Genomic DNA, 23,576 nt, shown 5'->3' with positions numbered 1-23,576 from the left:
AACATCACGTGGCAAAATCACCAATTAGTTACCCCCTCTCGGCACACACAAATAATTAGTAACCTACTCTTGGGAACCTGTGAGAACCTGCTGGATCCCACGTCTGATCATGACATATACTCGCTTTCCATTTACAGGGAATTATGGATTCATTGTGAAGAATGTAACTCCGCCCATGCACTCTGAGGTGATGTAGGCCTTTCTGCTACCTTAGCACACTTCTACTTCATTTCCATGAGGCAGAAGCAGAGCTACTCCAGTCTAATCCCATTGATATCAGTGGGATTAGTTTGAGAAACTCTGCTCAGGATTGCACTGTTATTCTTCTTTCTTGACCAGGCCAGATGTGAGTGTGAAGCAAAGGCAAAGACGAGAGGCAGCTGCCATTTGCTTTCTGGACTCTGTGTGTCATGGCCCCACCTGTGAACGATTGGTTTGTTTACAAAATTTCTATCCTGCCTCTCCAGGGGCCTTCTTGAGGCAGCTCACAAACTCAAGTAAAAATCATAAAACAGCATAAAGATCGATAAAACGAACCGACTATTGAAACCCTAGCCAGGGGATAAAAACAGATTACAATTTAGCGGTCTAAAAAATGATATTCCTTAAGAAAGGCCACAGGCTACAGACTGTTAATCTTTTAAAAAATGATCAACCCTCTTATTTAAAGTCTAGGTGAAACGATATGTTTCGGCCTGGCATTTAAAAGAGAGTAGGAGAGGTGCCAGGCGAGCTTCAAACACATGAGCATTCCAGAGGCAAGATGCCACCACTTAAAAGGCCCCGTCTCTAGCTACCACCTGCACCAGCTCTGCAGGCAGGAACCACAGAGGACAGGACTTGGCAGGAAAATCTTTACTAGGGAGCCAGACAGTATCCTGGGCCCTCACTCAAATGTATGAACCAGCCTCTGGAAACAATTGCCCAGCCACGGCACACCTTTCATCATGGGGGTGGTATGATTCCCGTCTCCAGTTCTGGACAACTATCCAGTGTCCACATTTGAACCAGCTAAAAGTTTAGGGAAGGCTTCAAACGTAGCTCCAAGTTTCCTGGGCAGTATCTTGCGGAGGAACCACAATTCCTGGAAATAGTCCTCCACAGGAGACAAACAAGATCTGATCTGTTGAGTACAACTACTCCCCACAAGTGCTGCTGTGCAAGCCCCACTGAAATAGGTGTGGGGAAAGAACCTGGAACAGCCGCATTGTTGCACAGCCCTATTCCTTATTACGTGAGAGACGTGGTAAAGATGTTCCAAGTAGTTTTGTTAAGAAGATAAGAAAGAGCCTGCTGGATCAGACCAGAGTCCATCTAGTCCAGGGGTCTGCAACCTGCGGCTCTCCAGATGTTCATGAACTACAATTCCCATCAGCTCCTGCCAGCTGATGGGATTTGTAGTCCATGAATATCTGGAGAGCTGCAGGTTGCAGACCCCTGATCTAGTCCAGCACCCTGCTACTCGCAGTGGCCCACCAGGTGCCTTCTTTGGGAACTCACATGCAGGATGTGAAAGCAATGGCCTTCTGCTGCTGCTGCTGCTCCTGAGCACCTGGTCTGCTAAGGCATTTGCAATCTCAGATCAAGGAGGATCAAGATTGGTAGCCGTACATCGACTTCTCCTCCATAAAGCTGTCCAAGCCCCTTTTGTTGTTCCAAAAAAAGACCCAGAAATAAACTAAGCAATCCAATTTGTGTGTAAAGTAGGTGTAAAGTCACGGCCAATCTAGGGAGACCTGCCACAAGGTTTTCAAGGTGGGAAACAAACAGGTTATTTGTTACTGGCTGTCATGGGACTTTCCTCAGTGATCTCCCATCCACATACTAAGGTCAGCCCTGCTTCGCTTCCATGATCAGAAGGCTACGTTGCTATCAAATGTATTAAAAGCAACTAAAATTGTTGAGAAGAATCTGCAAGCTTTCGACCTACACATGAAGACCTTGGGCCAGTCACAGTTCTCTCAGCACTCTCTCAGCCACACCTACCTCACATTGTGCCACTTGTGGGGAGGGGAAGGAATTTGTAAGCCGCTTTGAGACTCCCTACAATTGAGAAAAGCGGAGTATATCAGTCCAAAAAGTTTGCATCCCAAACTCTTATTCTTCTGCTTATGTCTTCTGGAGAACTCGAAAGCTGAGAAGTCCCGGTTGTGCTTAACCAACAGCACGACGCAGATTTCGTTTTCAACATACTTAACGTGAGATCCGGCTCTCGCTCCCCAGAACCGACGGGCAGCAAAGATCTATTCGCCGCCAAAAGTTCGCCGCCGTTAAAAGCAGCATTTGGTTACTAAACTTCCATTCTTTTTTTTTTTTTAGCATTGCATGTTTCCACATATGACCAATTGCCGCTATCCATAAAATGGAAAGGGTGTTCCGAAATGTGAGATTGCCAAACAGGGGGGGGGGGGGGAAAAAGCCGGTCTGCGTGCAAGACCTGCATCTTCTTTCCCGCCCTGTCGCCCAGGCAGAGCCGAAGGATAGCTGCAAGCGCGCCGGCGTTGGTGGGAAGGCGGCTGTCCCGAGGGCGCTGCGCCCGGGGGAGGAAGAGTTAAGGCGGTGGGGCCGTGGCTTCCTCCCTCCCTCCCTCTCCCGCCCGCTGCACCGAGGACCCAGCCGGGAGGGAAGGGGCCGGATTGGACCAGGCAGGCGGCGGGCGGGCGGACGGGCAGAGGAGGGCGGCAGGAAGGGGGCGCCCCGCCGCCAGAGTTTTCCCGGGCCGCCGGAGCGCGCAGTCCGGAGAGGTGAGCGCGCCACGCGTCCGTCCTGCTGCGTCCCGGGGCCATCGGGTGGGCTCCAGGCGGCGGCTCCTCCTGCAAAGTTTGCCCGGGCGGGAAGCGCAAGGGGGACGACCTGGGCGAGGCCGCGGGGAAGGCGGGCTGGCGGCGTCTCCGGGGCGCATCCTCGACTCCTCCAGGCGATGGAGAGGCGCAGCCGGCGGGCACGGAGGCGTTGGGGGCGCGCGTCTCCCTCCCTCTGCGGTGCAGGACCGAGGAGGCGAGCCGGAGTCGAGGGAGCAAGATGGAGCGAGGTGGGGGGGTGGGGTGGGGCGCTCCGGCTGGGAAAGAGGCGCCAGTGGACGCCCCGGGGTCAATTCCTCCGACAGGTCCGGAGATTGCGAGGAGGAGAGAGGGGTGGTTGTGTGGAGATGGATAAGATGGGTGTGGGGCGATAGAGGCAACGCCGTACGGCCGCAGCGGAGTCCTTTGCAGCGGTGCATCATCCCCTGCACCCCCAGGACCGCCCTCCGTTTGCCGTCGGGGTGGCCCGGGAGGGGGCATCCATCCCTGCAGGGCATTTCCCAGCGGAAAGACGCGCGGGAGGGGCTGGAGCCCCTTCAGCCCTTCCCTGTCGTCGACTTTCTCGGGGCGAGGGTGAGGGAGTTGCCTTTCCCTTCCCGCTAGTGGCCCACGTGGCCAGCTCCAGGTTGGGCACGTCTACTCGGGAGCAAGTGTCCCACCAGGTGGGTGATCCGAAGTCAGCCGCCACGAAGCATCAAGGCCGGAGGAAAAAGGGATTCTCTGAAATCTCGAAGGTGCCACCCAAACAGCCGGTGCTTCGGGGGCCCCCTGACAGTTGATGCTACCAACTGTTCGTGGCTAAGGTGCTGCAGTGCTTTCCCCCCTTTATTTTTTGTTGCAAGACACTCCTCCAGTTGTCCGGCTGGAACTTAAATCAATATCAGAGGGGGGGGGGTAAAATGGAGATGGGTGGCGTTTTTGGCTGCCTTTTTTCAATTAAAAGCGTGCTTTCCTTCCAGGCTGTATTGCCTGCGGTAAAGCATCGCCAGCATTACATGGCCAGAGCCGGACTGGGGTATATACCACTTTCTCACTCATTTTTAAATTGGCTTTTTGAATTTTCTGCTTTCCCCCACTGTGGCTGGCTGTGCCCCAGACACCTGGGGCGGGGCCCCCTCTCCTCTGTGCACTGCATGAGAAACACTCTTCAGGGCTCAGTTAGCCTTCTGTGCTGATCTTCCGCAACTGTTCCGGCAGCAGTTCTTTTGCCTTAAGCAAATGAATTGATTTTTCTCCTTCTAATGGTTCGGGAGCAATCTAGGCTGTGGAGGTATAGGATGCAACTGAATAATATGCTATTTTCCCCCCTTTCGTTTGTCATGTCTTCAAAAAATCCTCAGTGCAAAGCCGGAAGTAGCTTGCTTGGAGGCTTAGTGAGGGCAGAATGCTGGGCAGAGCATGGCTGCAACTTTCGGGAGGAGGCTTGACTAAGTAGAGCATCTTCTTTGCATGCTGAAGTTCCCAAGTTGTCTGTCGGAGCAGACAATACTGGCGTTGATAGACTGACCGTCTGACTCAATATACCTCAACTTCATCTGACTTCTAGCTGAAATTATATTCAGGCATTAAGGAGCCATGGTGGGGGAAAATATTGTTCTCTGGCATGGAACAATAGATGACAGGAGTCAATCTTCTGAGCAGTGGCAGTCTATCTGAGCGGTGAGGACTTGCAGTTGTGGTGGCTGTACTTCTAGAGGACCACAACCACGCTTGATTTGCCTGGGTGTTGGTTCTTGTGACAAGGCTTGCAGGCCTATTGCCAGAAGTTTTGTTCTGGGGTGGGGTTAATGATGATATAGTGGAGTGGGGAATAATGAAGAACAGCCAGAACTTACATACTGCTGTTCTGCTGGGATGGTTCAAGTGCAGCAAACAGTAATGCAAACGTTACCTGCAGCGTCACAAATACAATCAGTAAATCCGGTGGAGAGTTCCGAAAATTCTCCTAAAGTTTTGACCTTGCATCTAAAAAAACTGAGAGCAAAGGGAAGCAGTCCTGATGATATTTAATTGCATTTAATACAAGATACCCTGAAGATATTTAATTGCATTTAATACAAGATATCCTTCAAGTTATTTAAGTGCATTTAATACAAGATATCCTGAAGATATTTAACTGCACTTAATACAAGATATCCTGAAGATATTTAACTGCACTTAATACAAGATATCCTGAAGATATTTAAGTGCATTTAATACAAGATATCCTGAAGATATTTAACTGCACTTAATACAAGATAGTCTGAAGATATTTAAGTGCGTTTAAGACAAGATATCCTGAAGATATTTAATTGCATTTAGTACGAGATATCCTGAAGACATCGAAGTGCTTTTCGTTTTTAAATGTGCCTAGTGCTTCCTGGTTTATCACAACACTTTTGTTTTTATCAGAGAGAAGAATAAATGAAGGAGGGAGCCAGGAGGACTTTCTTGGCCAGCAGTTGGGGGCCAAAAAGTAAGGAGTTAGAGAAAGCCTTTGAAAAAAAAAGTTGGAAATGGGGGGGGGGGGACGTGGCATGTACCTAGTGGTGGAGGAAGATCTTTCTGTGACTTTGGTTCTGGGGCAGGAAGGCTACGAAGCTGCCACCAGCTGTAGAAGAGGCCAGCCAGAGCTGTGCTTGAACCTCAACTCCTTTTAGAAACCGTTCAGCAATGAGTCAGGCACAGCCTATGTCAGGAGGATTTGGAGAGTAGCATGAGCGTCTCGGTACCTTTGGAGATGGATTTGTTTCCATCCGTCTTTTTGCTGATTGGGGATGGCTCCTTCAAAGAGACTTCCTTGCAGGTGGGCAGGATAATGCCGGAGATGGTCTTTGGCCCACCAGCAAGCGATCCTTTCTGTTTGGTTTCTGGGCTTACTTGGAGCCAGGGATTAGCCTTGAAATGTGTTTCTTTTTCCCCGTGTGGGGCTTAGCTCTGGAATATGTGTAGTAATGAAAGGAATGAGCGCTGGGATCACGTGTGCAGGATTTCTTCCTGCTCGGCATAGCGTAACCAAAATAAATACACATCTGAGGACTGACGGCAGAGCGTTTAGGCCAGAAGAGGAGAGCGTTTCCCTTTCCTCATCTCCTTGGCTTGTTTTTCCCTGGCCACAGAGAGGGATTGAGAAATAGTATGTCTCTTTTAAAAATTAAGTGACCTGATAACTCTGTGTTTGATGTATTGTCAAAGGCTTTCACGGTCGGAATCACTGGGGTGTTGTGTCGTTTCCGAGCTGTATGGCTGAGGATCCTCCGACAGATGCAGGCGAAACATCAGGAGAAAATGCTACTTGAACACGGCCATACAGCCCAGAAACCCCACAAAACCCCAACTTTGGTTTGCCTCCCGTGTGGCATGCACAGTGTTTTTTAACTGCAGGATTGGTAGCGGGGCAAGAGCGAAGGTTAGAATATAGTCTTGGCCACTATGAAGCCTTTGAATCATCTCTGCTAAAAGAGGTTTTTCTGCCCCAGTCTTCAGCTTGTTTCTTTGGTGCAAAGCCTTCCCACTGAAAACCATAGGACAGTGTGTGTAGGAGGGAGGCTTATATCCCCCCCACCCCCCCAGTGACCTTTGACAGCAAACTGTGGGTGGAGCTGAGTTTTGCAGGGGAACGAAGAAGCAACTCCTTTCTTACTTAGGGAAATGCAACCCCCTTTTAGGCACTTTGCCTTAAAACAGTGATGGCGAACCTATGGCACGGGTGCCAGAGGTGGCACTCAGAGCCCTCTCTGTGGGCACGCGTGCACAGAGTTCATCATGTGTGGGGGGGAATTGCCCCCACACACACATCTAGGCTGGCCTGGGCCGCTGGACTTGATGTGCATGCACCTCAGCAAGCAGGGAGGACTCAGCTGGCGGGCCTGGTGCCTGTGCTCCAGGTGGCTGCTGCCCGGGGGGTGGGGGTGGCAGGCAGCAGAGATGCTAGAGGCCCAGAGCGGCACATGCAGGACTTGCTGGAGGCTACAGCAGGCTGGCCCCTGCTCGAGGGAGTTATTCAGGTTAAATTGCCGCGTTGGCACTTTGCGATAAATAAGTGGGTTTTGGGTTGCAATTTGGGCACTCGGTCTCGAAAAGGTTCGCCATCACTGCCTTAAAACCTCTGTTTTTAACCCTGGAGGATGGAGTGATAGAATAGAGGTTTCCCTCCGTCGTTTTCGGTCATTGTTCCCAACTTCTTCCCTTTCTCCTTGTTTGCTCGCTTTACTTTCTTTTGCCAAAGCCCCAGTTATGATTAGGTTGCAAATCGTTCACCTGTAAAACTTGTTGGAGCTTCTCGGCTTAAAACTTGTTATGAAATGCAGAAGCTGGCACAGTCCAGCCTTGGCCTCTTTCCTCGGAGTGAATTCAATTTGTTATGTCAGTGGGGGCTTTGCAGCTAGGCAGCGGTTGCTGCCGCTCTCTCTCTCCCTCTCCCCAGATTTAAGAAGAAAACACATCCAGCATTGAGCATAGAACAGAAAGGTATCTCAGCAGTGCATGTTTACTGAGATAACAAAAAATGGGGGAGGGGGGGTTGCACGACTTACCAGGGGAAAAAAGCTGGAGGTAAACGGGTACCCAACTGTCCAAAATTCACCCAAGTCTCCTGTAGAAACGTTCCTTCTCCCACCTTTTTTTGCCATGTCAAGAAGAGAAGAAGAAGAGTTTGGATTTATATCCCCCCTTTCTCTCCTGCAGGAGACTCAAAGGGGCTTACAATCTCCTTGCCCTTCCCCCCTCACAACAAACACCCTGTAAGGTAGGAGGGGCTGAGAGAGCTCCGAAGAGCTGTGACTAGCCCAAGGTCACCCAGCTGGCGTGTGTGGGAGTGTACAGGCTAATCTGAATTCCCCAGATTAGCCTCCACAGCTCAAGCGGCAGAGCGGAGAATCAAACCCGGTTCCTCCAGATTTGATACACGAGCTCTTAACCTCCTACGCCACTGCTGCTCCATGTCAAGGGGAACTCTGGTTCCTTGGGTGGTCCCAGCAACAGATGAAGAAGGCTCCATAGCTCTCCCTGTGTCAAACTGAACTGTGGAGCAGGGCAAGAACTGCCTGGGCTCCCCACAACAGCCAGGACCCTTGTGTTTAACTTCTCGGTCCTGTATCTACTTCCTCGACTGTGGGATCTTGGTAGCTCTGAGGAAGCTGCTCCTGCTTTTCGGGGCCTGCTCAACAAAAAGTGAAGGTTCCCATCGTTTAGTTTCTTTTCTTTTTTACTGAGGAGGAGGAGGAGTTTGGATTTGTATCCCCCCTTTCTTTCCTGTAGGAGACTCAAAGGGGCTTACAATCTCCTTGCCCTTCCCCCCTCACAACAAACACCCTGTGAGGTGGGTGGGGCTGAGAGAGCTCCGAGAAGCTGTGACTAGCCCAAGGTCACCCAGCTGGTGTGTGTGGGAGTGCACAGGCTAATCCAGTGTTTCCCAACCTTTTCGAGGTCAGGGTGCCCTTGACCTCACTCTTCATATCTCACAGTACCCCTGCCGCCACCCTCCACCTTCCCCTCCCATTGCCCCTGCTTGCCACACACCCCACCTTCCCCTCCCAGGGTGAAGGGAAGTACTGGGGGGGGGGTGGCGGCTGCTGACCTTGTGGCAGGCCCTGCCCCATGGGCCAGCTCCATGTCCTTGCTGGCGCCAGTGGGAGACACCACAAAATGAAGGGGGGTGGTAGTGTTGCTGCGGTACCCCTGGGACATGCTCACGGCACCCCAGGGTACCCTGGTACCCTGGTTGAGAATGGCTGAGCTAATCTGAATTCCCCAGATAAGCCTCCACAGCTCAGGCAGCAGAGCAGGGAATCATTGGGTCAGCTTCTTTGCAACAGGTGTCAAAATGCCTAAGGATACCCTTTCGTAGCGGGCTAGGGCTGCAATTCCGGGCTTTTGAACTATGTAGGCTTGGAATCTGTGGTCTCCTTGCAGGACGTGACAATCCGGAATGTTGTGCTTTCAAGTTTCCAGTCTGCTGGGTGTGACCCCGTTGGAACCTACAAGCAGCATCTGATGCATTTGGGGAGTGGGGGAGGGGGGAGAGCCGGCAGGAAGTGGTTTCTTCAGTAATGGAGCACTCTGCAGAGCAACCCTATTTCTGCCCCTGTCAGACGCCCTTTCCCGTTGTTCCCCACCTCTTCATTCGCCCTTTGCCTTTTGCTTTTACAGTTCTTTCCTTAAACCAGCCCACTGGGGAACTGGGGGGGCCCACCGTCACATCCTCACTCTGTCATGAAACTTGCGGGATGACCTGGGGCCAGTTGCTCTTTCCCCCATCTCACAGTCTGATTGCGAATGGAACTCCAGGGGGCTCCAGGTGTGCGCTGGGAGCTGAAACGCCCTGGGGCAAGATTTCTTGCCTCGATGCGCTCGCTCCCTGCCGTGCACCAGGAGCTAGCAACACATCCTCGGGGAAAGATCTCTTGTCCCAACGCACTTCCTCTCGCCCCGCTGATGCTTCTCACTTTCCCTGGGGAAAACGAGAGCACTTTTAGCATGACTTTTTAGACTAGAGTGGGGCAAGAGTTGGCTGTGGGTCATCAGCCGCAGGGTTGTGGTGAGAGTAAACTGGAGAAGGGAAGAATGATACCTTGACATTCTTGAAGGAAGAGCGGGACATCAGTATTCCTAATAAATAAAACCCTTCATTTGTTGATAGCGGGAATCTTGGCAGCGGAATGCATTATGCAGTTCTGACTTAGTTTGCATAACTTAGCTGAGTCCTAAGGGGGTGCCAGGCAGAGCGCTTTCATTTTGTGCGTGTGCCTCGTATCAGAGACAGCTCTCTGACCTTCTTTTACCTGTTGTAAACTTGAGCTTTCAAATCAAGTCCGGCTTACCAGACTGCAGTTAATAAAAAAGGAATTTTCTGTCGGCTTAGGGCTGAATCTGCCAGTCTCTGTCGGAGGGACGAGACGGCCGAGGTGCCAACAGGGGCGTTAACTTGGCCACTCTGCCCACTCTTTTGCATTGAGAGCATGGTGTGGTTTTTTTAAATATTTATTTATTTGTTTTAATCAGAGACCCACTTTAAACTCTGGGCTGCTCTCATCAGACTGTTGGGCGGCTGGCGCTGGGGAATGCTGAGTAAGCAGCCTCGGCAATGCGGTGGAAGCCTCTGCATTAGACCGAGGGGAAAGTGATCTGGAGGCTGTCCAGGCGTCCCTGTTCTCCGCCGTTTGGGTCTGCTCTGGCAGCTTTGCGCAGAGGGGGTGATCCAGGCTGGGTGGAGATCAGTGCAGAATGAAGGACCTCCGGGCTGGGGGCTCCCGGTCTTCAATGCAGCGCATGCTTCATTTTGGCTGGCAAGTTGCGTAAAGACTGTTTGACCCCCCCAGCCAAGTGTTGGCACAACCCTTCTTGGCAAGGTAGGCAACATCAAAGACGAATTTGCTGTGAAAATATGCATTTCTTCAAATGCTTCCCCCCCCCCCCCCCAGTACTTGGCAATCTTATTGCGTGCTCAAAACCGTTCACCTGCATTACGTAACAGTCCTCACAACAGCCTAGCAAAGTAGGGTAGTACAATCCCCATATTGCAGATGGGAGGCGCAGTGGGAGAGGTTGACCCATAACCAGAGGTGGGATCCAGCAGGTTCTCACAGGTTCCCGAGAGTAGGTTACTAATTATTTGTGTGTGCCGAGAGGGGGTTACTAATTGGTGATTTTGCCACGTGATTTTTGCCTTAGTTACGCCCCTCCTCCGCTCCTCCGCTCCTCCGCAGTAGCGCGCAGAACTTGAAGCAGTCTAGCAGGAGGTGCACCGGTGTGCGTGGCAGCCTGCACCTGCGTGCATTCGTTTCCCTGCCCAAGGACTGGCGCAGCGGCTGCGTCCTTGCCACAGCCCCGCCCAGCAATGCCCCGCCCCCGGAATGCCCGGCCACACCCCTGTCGTGCCCCGCACAGCCCCATTGGCGCTACGCCACTGTTTGAATCCCACCACCATGGGAACCTGTTACTAAAATTTTTGGATCCCACCACTTCCCATAACCTCTTTGTGGCAGAGATTTGAATGGGGCAGCTTCCCAGTTCACAGCTCTTAGCCACTGTGGTCATACTGGCTCAGGGTTAGGACACCAAAGTATGTCCAGAACAGTTCTCTGTTAGCTCTGTTTGTCAGGAACAAGTGGTGAATGAATGGGGAAGCACCAGGAGTAACAGCTCACTGGAAGACTCAATACATGCAAATTATGGACTCCCACTGAGCTGTTCGCCTGTCAAACTGGATGTGATGAGGAGAGGGGAGTACACAGGTGAGGGGAACTGAATCCCGCTGCTACACTCCATTACTTGAAGACTTTCACTCCACCACTTTATGCATGCAAATCACGGGCTGCTCCACTGAGCCGTTCTTCTTTTCCTTTGCGCCACCTTCCGTCACCAGAACTGTCTTCCAAAGGATCACTTTCCAGAAGATAAATGTCTTTTTTTTTTAATGATGTGTTTTGTTTTTATTTCTTCTTAACAGGATAACACCACTTTACAACACGCAGTCCTATCTCTTGGAGGAATCCGACCTCTTTGACCACACGTCACTTCCAGCTTGAACGGGATCATTATCCAGGTAAGTGCTTCTTCTAGTCCAGGGGTCTGCAACCTATGGCTCTCCAGATGTTCATGGACTACAGTTCCCATCAGCCCCTGCCAGCATGGCCAATTGGCATTTTTACATGAAACTTTCCATCCTTTAACCGTTCATGTTCTTATTCTTTATACAGTCGTGAGGAATAGCAGGGCCAGGCTAGACATGATGAGTGCATGAAACGTCATTGTGCTACCTCAGACCCTCAACCATCCATTTTTTAAAATTTGACTTTTAATTTATTTACTGCCCTTCCCCAAAGGGCTCAGAGTGGTGTACAACATAGTAAATAACAACATCGTATCAATACAATCGGCATAAAGCAACGTCAGTCACAACAAATCCTAGCACTGGTCCAACATCTCAGGTTAACAACTAGCACATATCAGCATGACAGCACCGTAACAATTTGTAACAGTATAATAGCATCTTACATTTTACAGCATAATAATAACATGATATCAAATAACACAACATTCTAACTGCCAAAAATATCAATCCATGATATTTTCAATCAATACATGAAAACCTAGCCATTACAACTAACAAGCCTCAGAATTAATTAACCTGATAGCCAAGACAACAAAAGATGGCGACTTCTCTAGGTTCCATAACCGGGGTAGCCTAGCGCTACAAAACCCTATCCAACCTACCAGAAAACTATGAGCAGTCTAATTCTTATTCCCCCTACAACAGTGATGGCGAACCAATGGCACGGGTGCCAGAGGTGGCACTCAGAGCCCTCTCTGTGGGCACGCACAAACAGAGTCACCCCCACCAACCCCGCACACATCTAGGCTGGCCTGGGTCACTGGGCTCGATTATTAGCATTAAACCTAAGACCTAGTTTTGGGAAAGCAGTGTAGGTAACCCTGTTAAGTGCTGTTAAACCCCACTGATTTTCATGCGAAAAACTAAAGCTCGATCCTTTACCTGGGAGTGAGCTCGGTTGCTGGGGCTTGCTTCTAAGTAAACCCTCCTAGGATCGTGATTCACTCGTTGGAAGAGTTGCACGGTTGCTTCAAAGCAAAGCCACCAACAACCACCAAGCTTACTCCTGAGTAACGCACTGACTACCACCAAGCTTACTCCTGAGTAACACACGCCTCAGAGCCAACCGTTTTTTTTCTGAACTGAAACCTCAGTATTCAGGTTAAATTGCCGTGTGGGCACTTTGCGATAAATAAGTGGGTTTTGGATTGCAATTTGAGCACTCGGTCTCGAAAAGGTTCGCTATCACTGCCCTACAAGGAGACCAACCAACTAACCTCACTCTGTGACCTCCCACAAAAACCCGATAATCAACTCAATTGCTTAAAGAGCAACGACCAGCCACTGCCATCGTCAATAGTTCCAATACTCCTGCAGGAGGCCACCTTTGTCCCCGCCATATTCTAGTCCTTGTTGCCTACTCATGCAAGTATCACACTATTACCCATACTCCTAATAATACTGCTCATACTACTCATGCAAGAAGCAGCTATCCTAGATCTCAGTAAGAGGTCTTTATTTATTATTTTTATTTATTAATTAAATTTATAGACCTCCTCATCCCCGAAGGGCTCGAGGCGGCTCACAACATGGCTGTTTCCAACAGCAATTTAATACAGTATAAAAACTAAATCCAATTAAAACACAGCAGCCGTTAATAACAATAAGTAAATTAAAACGACAAACATTGTGTAAAACATACACACACAGGCGCCCGATCTAAAAGGCCAAGAAAAAAGAAAGAAGAAGGGGAGGAGGTAGGCAGGGCCCAGGATGGAACTAGGGCCCGACCAAGGTGGTCCAGACAGGCAGCTTTGATTTCAGTGGGGGGGCGATGGAACCACGGCCGGCCCCTCCAAAAGCCCGGTGGAATAGCTCTGTCTTACAGGCCCTGCGGAACTCACCAAGGTCCTGCAGGGCCCGGACAGCTGGAGGTAGAGCATTCCACCAGGCAGGGGCCAGAGCCGTAAAGGCCCTGGCCCGGGTCGAGGCCAGCCGCATCGTCGCAGGGCCAGGGATCACCAGCAGTTCTGCCGCTGCCGACCGCAGTGGCCTATGTGGGACATAAGGGGTGATGTGGTCCCGTAGGCCTTTGACATCATCTGCCAACTAAACCTTTTAACTGGAGTTGTCGGGGATTGAACCGGGGGCCTTTTGCCTGCCAAGTGGATGTTCCACCATGGAGTCGCTGCTCTTCCCTTAAATGGGCATCCGTCCACATGTGCCTGCCCATTTGCGTATACAGCAGGAATGGGTGGTTGTCTGTTTTTGTTTTTTAATTTGAAGGGGTTTGCACAGGTAAGAAGAGCCAATCCCTGTCCCCTCTGCCACTGCATTTTGTGTTCTCCATTGTTTGTGGAGGTGCCATGGCTGAGTGCCAGAGCATCTTCTTTGCATACGGGAGGTCACAGGTTTGGTCCCCGGCATCTCCAGCTAAAAAAAGGGCATCATAAAAGTCCTCATCCTGAGAGTCTGGAGGGCGGCTGCCAATCAGAGTAGACTACTCTGACATCAGGAGACCTGTCTCAGAATGAGGCGCTGTCACGTGAAATATTTTTCTTCCTGCCTGACTCATTTCAATATTAGACAGCGCCAGTTCGGGAAGGAGAAGGTGCAAAAAAGAATCTTCAAACGGCGAGCAGAAGAAGAGGGCTTTTCTCTTCCTCGCTGTGTTCTCTGGTTTTTGTAAAAATAAAACAAGTCCCTCCACCCACCCTCCGTACTTCACTCTTGAACAAGATTCCAGCCCACCTGGTTGCATTGAGAAGGTGTGCCAACCTTGGAGCATAAGGCAACACTGCTGCTAATGCCCACCTTCAGTAAGTGCAGGATGTGACAGTGTGTGTGGTGGACAGTCTTGACCCCTATTCCCTAGAGGCCCTTGGCCTGTTAACTTGTCAATCTTTCTGTTGTCCAGGCTGACTAGTTTATGGCTGTCTCGCTGCATAACTTGCTAAGCTCTCATTCCTCTCAAATGACATGCCAGAGCCGTGGGACAACTTTAAACCCAAACCGTAAGCAATGCCAGTATCGAGAGCCATCCGCTGTGTAAACGCTAGGAGCGTTACCTTGCCTGCAGATAGAAATCCCTGTTTATACTGCTGTTGGCCCACATCTGCCAAGTTCCCCTGGGTGCTGAGCATGGCATAAAAGGTACATTTTTTGCCCCTCTGACTCCTCCTAAGAGTGTTGGAAGGCATCCCCTCAGCGCCAACAGCTATTCCTGATCTGGGAACTTTCTTATCAATATTTCATGCCTTCATTACTAAATTATGCAGCTCTTGGCTATTAAACTACTAAAGCTTCTAATTTTGCGAGCGGGAAGATAAATGAGCTGCAGAGGCCTAGCCGCTGACAAGATTTAAAGCGGGGGTTTATTATACTTGGAGGGCCATCTGCAAATTAAAAGCTGTAGGTGGAGCGCAGAGCTGAGGGAGAAGGGTCCATGCCGGACTGTGCGGCCAGGTGTCAGGCAGGTGACCCAGCCAAACGCCTGCCTCACCTGCCTCCCTGAATCCCAAAGGCAGCTGCTGCTGTACCTCTCTGTGCTTTATCTTCATGCTGATTTCATAATCAGTGACTTGAAAGCTGGCTTTGCTTGGGCTTCAGTGAAATCAAATCAATGAAGGGGATACAGGGAGCCTTTCTCCTGGTCATCTGGCAACCCAGTCTGTGTAGATGAAGTGGGCTTGGCCTGATGCTGCTGCTGCTCTAGTGATGAGAGCTCCAAGAAGCTGTGACTAGAAACTTGGTCCACGGAAATCCGCTGTTCACTGTAAGGAAAGGAGACGCATTATCTGATCTGCTATCATTTGCACATCATGATGCTGTTGAAAGGAGTAGAAGAAGAGTTTGGATTTATATCCCCCCTTTCTCTCCTGTAGGAGACTCAAAGGGGCTGACAATCTCCTTGCCCTTCCCCCCTCACAACAAACACCCTGTGGGGTGGGTGGGGCTGAGAGAGCTCCGAGAAGCTGTGACTAGCCCAAGGTCACTCAGCTGGCGTGTGTGGGAGTGCACAGGCTAATCTGAATTCCCTAGATAAGCCTCCACCGCTCAAGCGGCAGAGCGGGGAATCAAACCCGGTTCCTCCAGATTAGAGTACACTTGCTCTTAATCACCACACCACTGCTGCTCTTAATCACTGCGCCACTGTGCCACATCAGCTTGGCTGAAAAAGAAGTTGGTAACTCTACATGCAAATGTTATCTCTTAGGAAGCAAAGAGAGAAATCCTTATACAACCAACAAACCCCCCTGGGGTCTCTTTGTTTGCCTAACCAGAACAGGACAGGGGTCTAGTTCAATTATCCCTGTCAATCTGTAAAGGGGTAAATTGCATCAGCGTGGGGCTCCATGCGGAGGGGGAGGATTTAACCCTTCAAGCTCTGCTCAACTGCGCTGCTTAAAACTGCATTTCTTGTTCTGTGTTGGGAAAATAGACAATTTGTTAAAGGACACACCATTTCCCCTAATAACAGTGCAGGGAGCCTTTGATTAGTACAACTTGGATGATTAAACCCCTCTTTCCTTTTCCACATGTCTCTAAATCTTAATCTGGGCTCTGCACATGTATGATTTACTTTAAAAAAATAGATATCATAAGTGTTTTGGCCCTAATAGTTGATTCACCCGTGCATTCATATTACTCAATAGCCTCATAGTTCTGAAGGATTAAATTGGTTTGATGAATGGCTTTTAGGTGTGGGAACTCTCCTGGTAGTTTTTTTTTCACACCTGCAAGTCATGTTTTGTGCTGGAGTCATCAGGTTTTTAGTATGTACTCGAAGACTCATTCTGAGAGGGAAGAAAGCAAGACGCCCACAGAATGGCTTAAGGCTGGCTGAAGAGAGCTGGAGATTTGTTTGCATTGAACCTGTTCTGTGTAACTCTCTGTGAGAGCGCCTCTTTCTGCAAGCAGTACAGCGGAACCTCGGTTTTCATTGCCCTCGGTTTTCATCGGTTTCGCTTTTCATCAGTTTTTTTCAGTGAAAAATTTGTCTTGGTTTTCATTGATTTTCCTTGGTTTTCATCGATTTCCAGTGAGGTGCAGGGTTTGTAGAGAAAAATCACCCGGACCAAGCTGTGGCGGGCCGTGTCTGCAACTTGTTTAATGACAATGTCTTGCTCCATTTCAGACAAATCTTAAAGAGGCGTCAGAAACAGACCTCTTTGGACAGCTTTCTGGTGCGACATTGGTCCAATGGCTCTGAAGCTGGTCCTAGTGTTATTGTTTGTTACTGTTTTCAGCATTAAACACTATATTCACCAAAAATGTGCTTTTGGTATGTTTTTGGGAGTGCCTAGAATGGATTAATTGAATTTACATTGGTTCCTATGGAAAAGTTTTCATCAGTTTCGGTTTTCATCGATTCTTTTCGGACGGATTACCCACGAAAACTGAGATTCTACTGTACGTAAAGGCTGACGTCTGAGCCACCGCGTGCATCAAATCCTGTGGCGTAGGAGGTTAAAAGCTCGTGTATCTAATCTGGAGGAACCGGGTTTGATTCCCCGCTCTGCCGCCTGAGCTGTGGAGGCTTATCTGGGGAATTCAGATTAGCCTGTACACTCCCACACACGCCACCTGGGTGACCTTGGGCTAGTCACAGCTTCTCGGAGCTCTCTCAGCCCCACCTGCCTCACAGGGTGTTTGTTGTGAGGGGGGAAGGACAAGGAGATTGTAAGCCCCTTTGAGCCTTCAGGAGAGAAAGGGGGGATATAATCCAAACTCTTCCTCCTCTTCTTCTTGTTCTCTGACCTGAAGAACTGGGTTTGATTCCCCACTCGTCCACATGAAGCCTGCTGGGTGACCTTGAGCCAGTCACCGTTCCCTCAGAACTCTCTCGGCCTCTCCTCAAGCTGCCTGTTGTGTGTGTGTGTGTGTGTGGGGGGGGAATTATTGTAAGCCGCTTTCAGGCTCCTTAAAGCTGGAGAAAAGTGGGGTATAAAAACCAACTGTTTATATTATATTATGTTGTTCTTAGAGTTAACTGTGATACACTGAAGGGCATTGGCATATGGCATATGGTGATTTTTTTAAAACTCTCAAGCAGCGGAGCGATTGCTTGAGTCAGTCCTGCTGTCAGGGAAGCAGTGTCTTAAGGGAACGTAACCATGGCAAGTGCTCCTAAAGTGGAGAATCTGCAGAAGGCTTTCTCCCCTTTGGCACCGGCATCCGATCAATTTGTTGCTATCTGGTTTCTGAGGTAATGCCTACTGTGCTTTTAAGACTTTGAAATGGCCTATTGGAAGTGTAGCATTAGTGTAAATTCCTGTGTGACATTTTGGTGACTCTTTTCCTTTGCTGGAAGCTGCTAGCTCACGCTTCCTTGTTGCCAAAAAGCTTGCAAAGTATATTGCTTCATGCAATAGATATCTGATGATCTGATTCAGGTGTACTTAAAGCTGCAGTTTGTCGGTAGTATCTGGGAGGGGAGCACTTTCTTGGTACACAGTTAATTGCCAGAGCTGCACGCATGCCTCTTTGAACGTTGCACTGTTACATTAATTCACCTGTGCGTTTGTCTTGTCCGCACAGGAAAAGTCAGCAGTAAACGGCTGCTATAATGCAACAGTACATTATCCAACCATTTTAAGTTGCCTTCCCAGGCTACTGTTGAGTACCGTATATACTCGAGTATAAGTCGACTTTTTCAGCACATTTTTAAATGCTGAAAAAGCCCACCTCGGCTTATACTCGAGTATATACGGGTAAATGCCATTGTGGAAAGGGAGCAGGGACCTTGGACTATCCCACTTGGCCTCCTCCTGACACCTGTTGTGTTCTGATTCTTGTATCCTCTGCTGAGCTTCTCTGCATCTTTGGAGGAAACGTGTTTCGAAGTGGTCTCTGTCCCATTGGGCACCTTTCACAGTCACTTCTTGCTCCAGGGCGTTTTGCCTTTCTCCTTTGTAGTGTGAATGTGTTGGCCCAGGCTACCAGCAGTTGGCGGTGCTTTCTGGTCGTGGTCGGCTGGCCTAGTTTAACCGTTGATGGTCAAGCCTCTTGGAATTTTGCAAAATGGATGAAATCATTCCTTAAACTCAATTCCATAAGAACATAAGAACAAGCCAGCTGGATCAGACCAGAGTCCATCTAGTCCAGCTCTCTGCTACTCGCAGTGGCCCACCAGGTGCCTTCTTTGGGAGCTCACATGCAGGAGGTGAAAGCAAGGGCCTTTCATGGGCGCTGTTGCTCCCCGAAAGCACCCTCTGAACTGTTAAGGCATTTGCAATCTGAGATCAAGGAGGATCAAGATTGGTAGCCATAGATCGACTTCTCCTCCATAAATCTATCCAAGCCCCTTTTGAAGCTATCCAGGTTAGTGGCCATCACCACCTCCTGTGGCAGCATATTCCAAACACCAATCACACGTTGCGTGAAGAAGTGTTTCCTTTTATTAGTCCTAATTCTTCCCCCCAGCATTTTCAATGAATGCCCCCTGGTTCTAGTATGGTGAGAAAGAGAGAAAATTTTCTCTCTGTCAACATTTTCTACCCCATGCATAATTTCTGATAGACTTCTCGCATCATATCCCCCCCCTTTCAGACGCTCTCCTCTCCTTAAACTAGTAAAGAGTCCCAAACGCTAGCAGCCTCTCCTCATAAGGAAGGTGCTCCAGTCCCTCAATCATCCTCATTGCCCTTCTCTCTCTCCCCTCCCCTGTGAGCGTGCCAAGCAGATGTTCTACACCTGAGTCGAGCCCCTGGGTTGGATGCCCAGCACCTGTACTAAAAGGGTTAGGTGGGAGGTGGTCCGAGGGATCCTGCCAGAGAGCCATTGCTGGTCAGAGTAGACAATTCAACTCTGGGTCTGACTGTATGAGGCCAATTGTGTATTTCCTAGAGTCAGGGCATGCCCTCAAGCAACTGGTTTAACCATCTTTTGTCTGAACACAAAATTGGAAAAATAGTCACTAGGCTGATATTGTGCAAAAAAGCATCTCCACTTGTACAGTCTTTTTTTTTGAGAGGGACTCAAGCTTGTATTTCTCCCCTCCATGATGCATAATGAACTTAATGGAACTCACTGCCACTGGTTGTAGAGGTCTGGAGAGGCACCGTATTATTTAATTAATTAATTAATCAATTAATTAATTAACTAATTAATATACTGCCCCATCCCCAAGGGCTCTGGGCGGTGTACAGCATAAAATCATCATAAACAACCATAATTACAGTAAAACATCAGTTATTATCCCAAGACGGCGTCCCACCTGAACCTAATCCTCCTAGGAGGAAGAGGGAAGGGGTAGTGGGTCTTGATAGTATTAGGGACCCATAAATTCCAGTAATGGGTCCCACTGATGTTAAGGACCCCTAACCTGGTACAGTACTCAGCAGCTTGGAGCCTTTCTCCTAAAACTCCGGTGGAACAACTCATTAGTCTTACCAGGCCCCAAGTGAAATCACCAAGGTCCCGCGAGGGTCCAGACAGTTGGAGGGAGAGTGTTCCACCAGGCAGGGGCCAGAGCTGTAAAGGCCCTGGCCCGAATGGAGGCCAGCTGCATCATTTTAAATAAATAAATGAAATGCTCCTGCTTGTTCAGACAGCTTTAAAGGAGAATGATACCCATTCCTAGGGGATAGCTCTATCAATGGCTGTAAGCCTGACAGATAAGCGGAACCTCCACATTCAGTGTCAGTATACCTCCGAATGCCAGTTGACAAGGTAGAAGCACAGCTTTGGCCTTGCTTTCCCTCTGCTTGTGGACTTTCTAGGACAGGGGTTTGCAACCTGCAGGTCTCCAGATGTTCATGGACTACAAATCCCATCAGCCCCTGCCGGCATGGCCAATTGTTCTAGGGCACAGGTGTCAAATTTGCGGCCCTCCAGATGTTATGGACTACAGCTCCCATCATCCCCTGCCAGCATCATGCTGGCAGGGGATAATGGGAACTGTAGTCCATAACATCTGGAGGGCCGCAAATTTGACACCTGTGTTCTAGGGCATTTGGCTGTCCTCAGAAGCAAGATGCCGAACTTAATCAGAATCAACCTCTGGTAGCTACTGTTATGCTTGTCTGTATTCTGTGCTGGAACAGTCTGGTGGACCAGATGCGGGCTGTGTTTTTCTGCCTCTGTCAGTGTGACATGCAGAGCTGGTACTCAGCCTTGTTAGTTCTAGTCCGAAGCCCGGCTGCCTGAAGCCTGATCTGGTTGATGAATCTGGGATCGTTGCCTGGACGTGAAGGGCAGCAGAGGTCTTGAGGCAATTTAGGAGAGGCTTCTTGTAATCCAACGTGGCTTGTTGGTCTGTGCAGCCAAACACTTAAAATTACTCTCCTGTCAGTCACCAGTAACATTCTTCCCCCCTTTCTTCTCTCTCTTTCCTGCCTCCTCACTGTAGAATTATCTGCAGCAGGAACCGTCATCGGTACAAAGACTTGAAACTGCAGAAGAGGGCTTTCCGATTGAGCCCAGCGGCCCGAAACCAGTGGCTGACACTTGGAGCTGAACTCCCAACGTTTGAGACCCTGCCTGAGCGCTCGGAGAGTCCTTCAGGACACCCCCAGTTATTCTGGATAGGAATGGTTCCTCCCTTACTGAAACTCAGGCACCTTGGCGCCGTTCCTTCGCTGCCTCAGCGCACCCTGGACTCTTCCTGCAGTTTTATCAACTTTCCCTTCCCCCCATGTCTCGTCGATGTGGAGTTTCAGCGGCAGAGGATGTAGGGCCTCCTACTTCTCTCAGGCCTGTCCCTACGGATCCCTGCTGGGCTGTGTGGAAGACCGCCGGGCCGAGACATCACGTCTGTACTGTTGCCATGTCTGCCTCCTGAGATGCCAGGCCGTGGGACAAAATGGAAGCTGCCAATGCCAAATCCTTCCTCTGGGAGACTTTCCCCCCGCTGCCCACTTGTCGCGTGTACTGCAGCCCAGCCTATCAGGACGGGCACCTCTTTGTGGTGGGGGGCTGCAGTCAGCAGGCGTTCCCCGTGGACACTGGGGACATGTTGGACGTGGTTTCCCGGAAGTGGCTTTCGCTGCCGCCTATGCCTACCCCTCGGGCAGGGGCTGCCACGGCGATGCTGGGCAAGCAGCTGGTGGTGATTGGAGGGGTGGACTCCAGACAGAGCCCTCTGGCATCAGTTGAAGTCTACAACATGGACGAAGGCAAGTGGGAGAAGAAAGCGGACCTCGCGCAGGCATCGATGGGCATCTCTGCGGTTGAGAAAGGTAAGGTAGGTGGGGGATTTACTCCACAATTGTTTGCAGTGACCTCTACCCAGGTGGCCCAGGCTGTAGTCTGAAATTATGCAGTGCTGAAATTATGCAGAGTTTAGTCTAAATCTAATGGACAGACTTTGAAAAGATAAGTAGCCATTTGCCTGATCACCTGCAGTGGATGGTAGTTACTTCCAGACGAGAAAGCGGACACTTTTTAAAATGATGCAGTGTGACTTGTTTTGCGTTCCTTTTGAGGCCACAAATTAATGCCAAAAGTAAGCCTGAGCCAACTGGCTAGTAAGTGTTTTCTGCAGGGATGCGAGCGTGTTGCAGAGTCTGCAGCAGCAGTGGGAAGATATCCATCTGTACCAGCAATATACTCTTGGCTCATGCCGTCAGCTGAGTTTCTGCTGATGAATAAATTGTGACACAGTTTCAGGGTAACTGAGCTCCATTTTTGGTATGTTGTTCTCTGCCACAATCTTTGAATTCTAGGCTTCCCTCCCTCCCTCCCTCCCTCTCGTATCTTCTTTTTTTAACTTCAGTGATTCATACAGTTGGGAGCAGATTCAAAAGCCTTCTCTGATAGAACATAAATAGCGAATAATTAGATATTTGAAAATTTGAATGTAAATGTTCCGAGTCTGCCTGCTTCTTAAAAATTCATTCCATGTGACATAGGGATCAATTGGTAGTTTTTCATGTAGCAGTGAAAGAAATTATATTTGCAAAAAGCTTCCTCTTTTGCTTCAGAATTTCTTTTGTTGTCAGAATCTGATCTTACTGATGATTCACATGAGTGCGTAAAATAAAAGTGCCTTATAGTGGTTCAGGCCCTTTTGCAACTGAGGTCAGTATTGTCCGTTCTGACTGACGGTGGCCTGTCAGAGTCTCGCGTCAGGGCCTCTCACTTCACCTGCTACCTGCTCATTTTAATTGGAGATGCTGGGGACTGGACCTGGCACCTTCTGCATTGTAAGGAGTAAGCTCTAGTCTGGAGAACTGGGTTGGACTCCCTGCTCCTCCACATGAGTGACAGACTCTTATCTGATGAACTGGATTTCTTTTCCCACTCCTTCACATTAAACCTGCTGGGTGACCTTGGGCTAGTCACAGTTCTCTCTTATTGCCCCACCTCCCTCACAAGGCGTCTGTTGTGGAAAGAAGAAAGGTGTTTGTACGCAACCTTGAGTCTCCTGATAGACAGACAGACAGACAGACAGACAGACAGACAGACAGACAGACAGACAGACAGACAGACAGACAGACAGACCTTTATTAGGCATAGAATCCATATAACAGCCAAGAGTCTCCTTATAGGATACAAAGGCAGGGGTATAAATGCTTCTTCTCTTCCACTGACCCACAGCCCCTTCACACCATAATCAGTTGGAAGAAGAAGAAGAGTTGGATTTATATTCCCCCTTTCTCTCCTCTAGGAGACTCAAAGGGGCTTACAATCTCCTTGCCCTTCCCCCCTCACAACAAACACCCTGTGAGGTAGGTGAGGTAGGTGGGGCTGAGAGAGCTCCGAGAAGCTGTGACTCGCCCAAGGTCACCCAGCTGGCGTGTGTGGGAGTGCACAGGCCAATCTGAATTCCCCCAGATAATCTGAATTCCCCAGATAAGCCTCCACAGCTCAGGCAGCAAAGCTGGGAATCAAGCCTGGTCCCTCCAGTTGATGTTTTTGCTTTTAAAAAACCACATTATTTCTGCATTTTCAATGCAGTTTTCTTAAATGTAAATAAATCAGTGTTTATCAGAATTTCTCCCTGCACGTCCTTCATGGTTTTCTTCCTCTGGTCCTCACAACAGCTGTGTTGCGTGCAAGCGAGCGAGTGAGCGAGCGAGCGAGCGGCCCAAAGTCACTCAGTCTGCTTCCACAACAGAGTAGGTTTTTGAATCTGGACCTTCTAGGTCCTAGTCTGAAACTCCAACCACTATACCATGCTAGTGTTCATGGAATGGCTGTTGAACAAGAACTGGGCTGTTCTACATGACCATGAAGAATCCCACCAATTAAGCTGAAGGTGCCAAGGGTCTTTGATCATCTCCTATTTGCACAGGAGT

General features: G+C 49.5%; 2 protein-coding genes across 7 annotated transcripts in view; one reads left to right on the top strand and one right to left on the bottom strand.

Moving 5' to 3' along the window:
* Window positions 1–773: 773 nt before the first annotated feature.
* Window positions 774–3,281, bottom strand: LOC125427752 (basic proline-rich protein-like). The gene is made up of 2 exons (XM_048487308.1): window positions 2,438–3,281; window positions 774–811 (listed from the first exon to the last, which is right to left on the bottom strand). The coding sequence occupies exons 1-2, from the start codon at window positions 3,279–3,281 to the stop codon at window positions 774–776; spliced, it is 882 nt and encodes a 293-aa protein (XP_048343265.1).
* KLHDC8B (kelch domain containing 8B) overlaps window positions 2,467–23,576 on the top strand; it is a 36,237-nt gene continuing 15,127 nt past the window's right edge. Inside the window, exons 1-4 of one of the 6 annotated variants that reach the window (XM_048491355.1) lie at window positions 2,467–2,744; window positions 5,193–5,256; window positions 11,230–11,325; window positions 20,687–21,515. In XM_048491355.1, coding sequence (XP_048347312.1) covers window positions 21,140–21,515 — 376 coding nt within the window. In that variant the 5' untranslated portion in view covers window positions 2,467–2,744; window positions 5,193–5,256; window positions 11,230–11,325; window positions 20,687–21,139. Of the gene's footprint in view, window positions 2,745–2,871; window positions 3,032–3,123; window positions 4,461–5,192; window positions 5,257–11,229; window positions 11,326–20,686; window positions 21,516–23,576 lie in introns of those variants that run through there. The other 5 variants (XM_048491357.1, XM_048491359.1, XM_048491356.1 and 2 more) reach the window with 5 other exon arrangements.

Source organism: Sphaerodactylus townsendi, linkage group LG03, assembly GCF_021028975.2.
Source record: "Sphaerodactylus townsendi isolate TG3544 linkage group LG03, MPM_Stown_v2.3, whole genome shotgun sequence".
In the NCBI taxonomy this organism is placed as follows: domain Eukaryota; kingdom Metazoa; phylum Chordata; class Lepidosauria; order Squamata; family Sphaerodactylidae; genus Sphaerodactylus; species Sphaerodactylus townsendi.
The sequence above is the reverse complement of the archived record's forward strand: the minus strand, read 5'-3'. Positions and strand labels throughout refer to the sequence as shown.

Bases quoted from the DNA above. Each gene is read 5' to 3' on its own strand.
- LOC125427752 (XM_048487308.1), bottom strand. From the start codon at position 3,281: ATGCCCCCTCCCGGGCCACCCCGACGGCAAACGGAGGGCGGTCCTGGG. The intron at 812-2,437 runs GTCTTGCACGCA...TCCTGCCTGCAG, and splicing joins GGGCGGGAAAGAAGATGCAG to AGCTGGTGCAGGTGGTAGCT.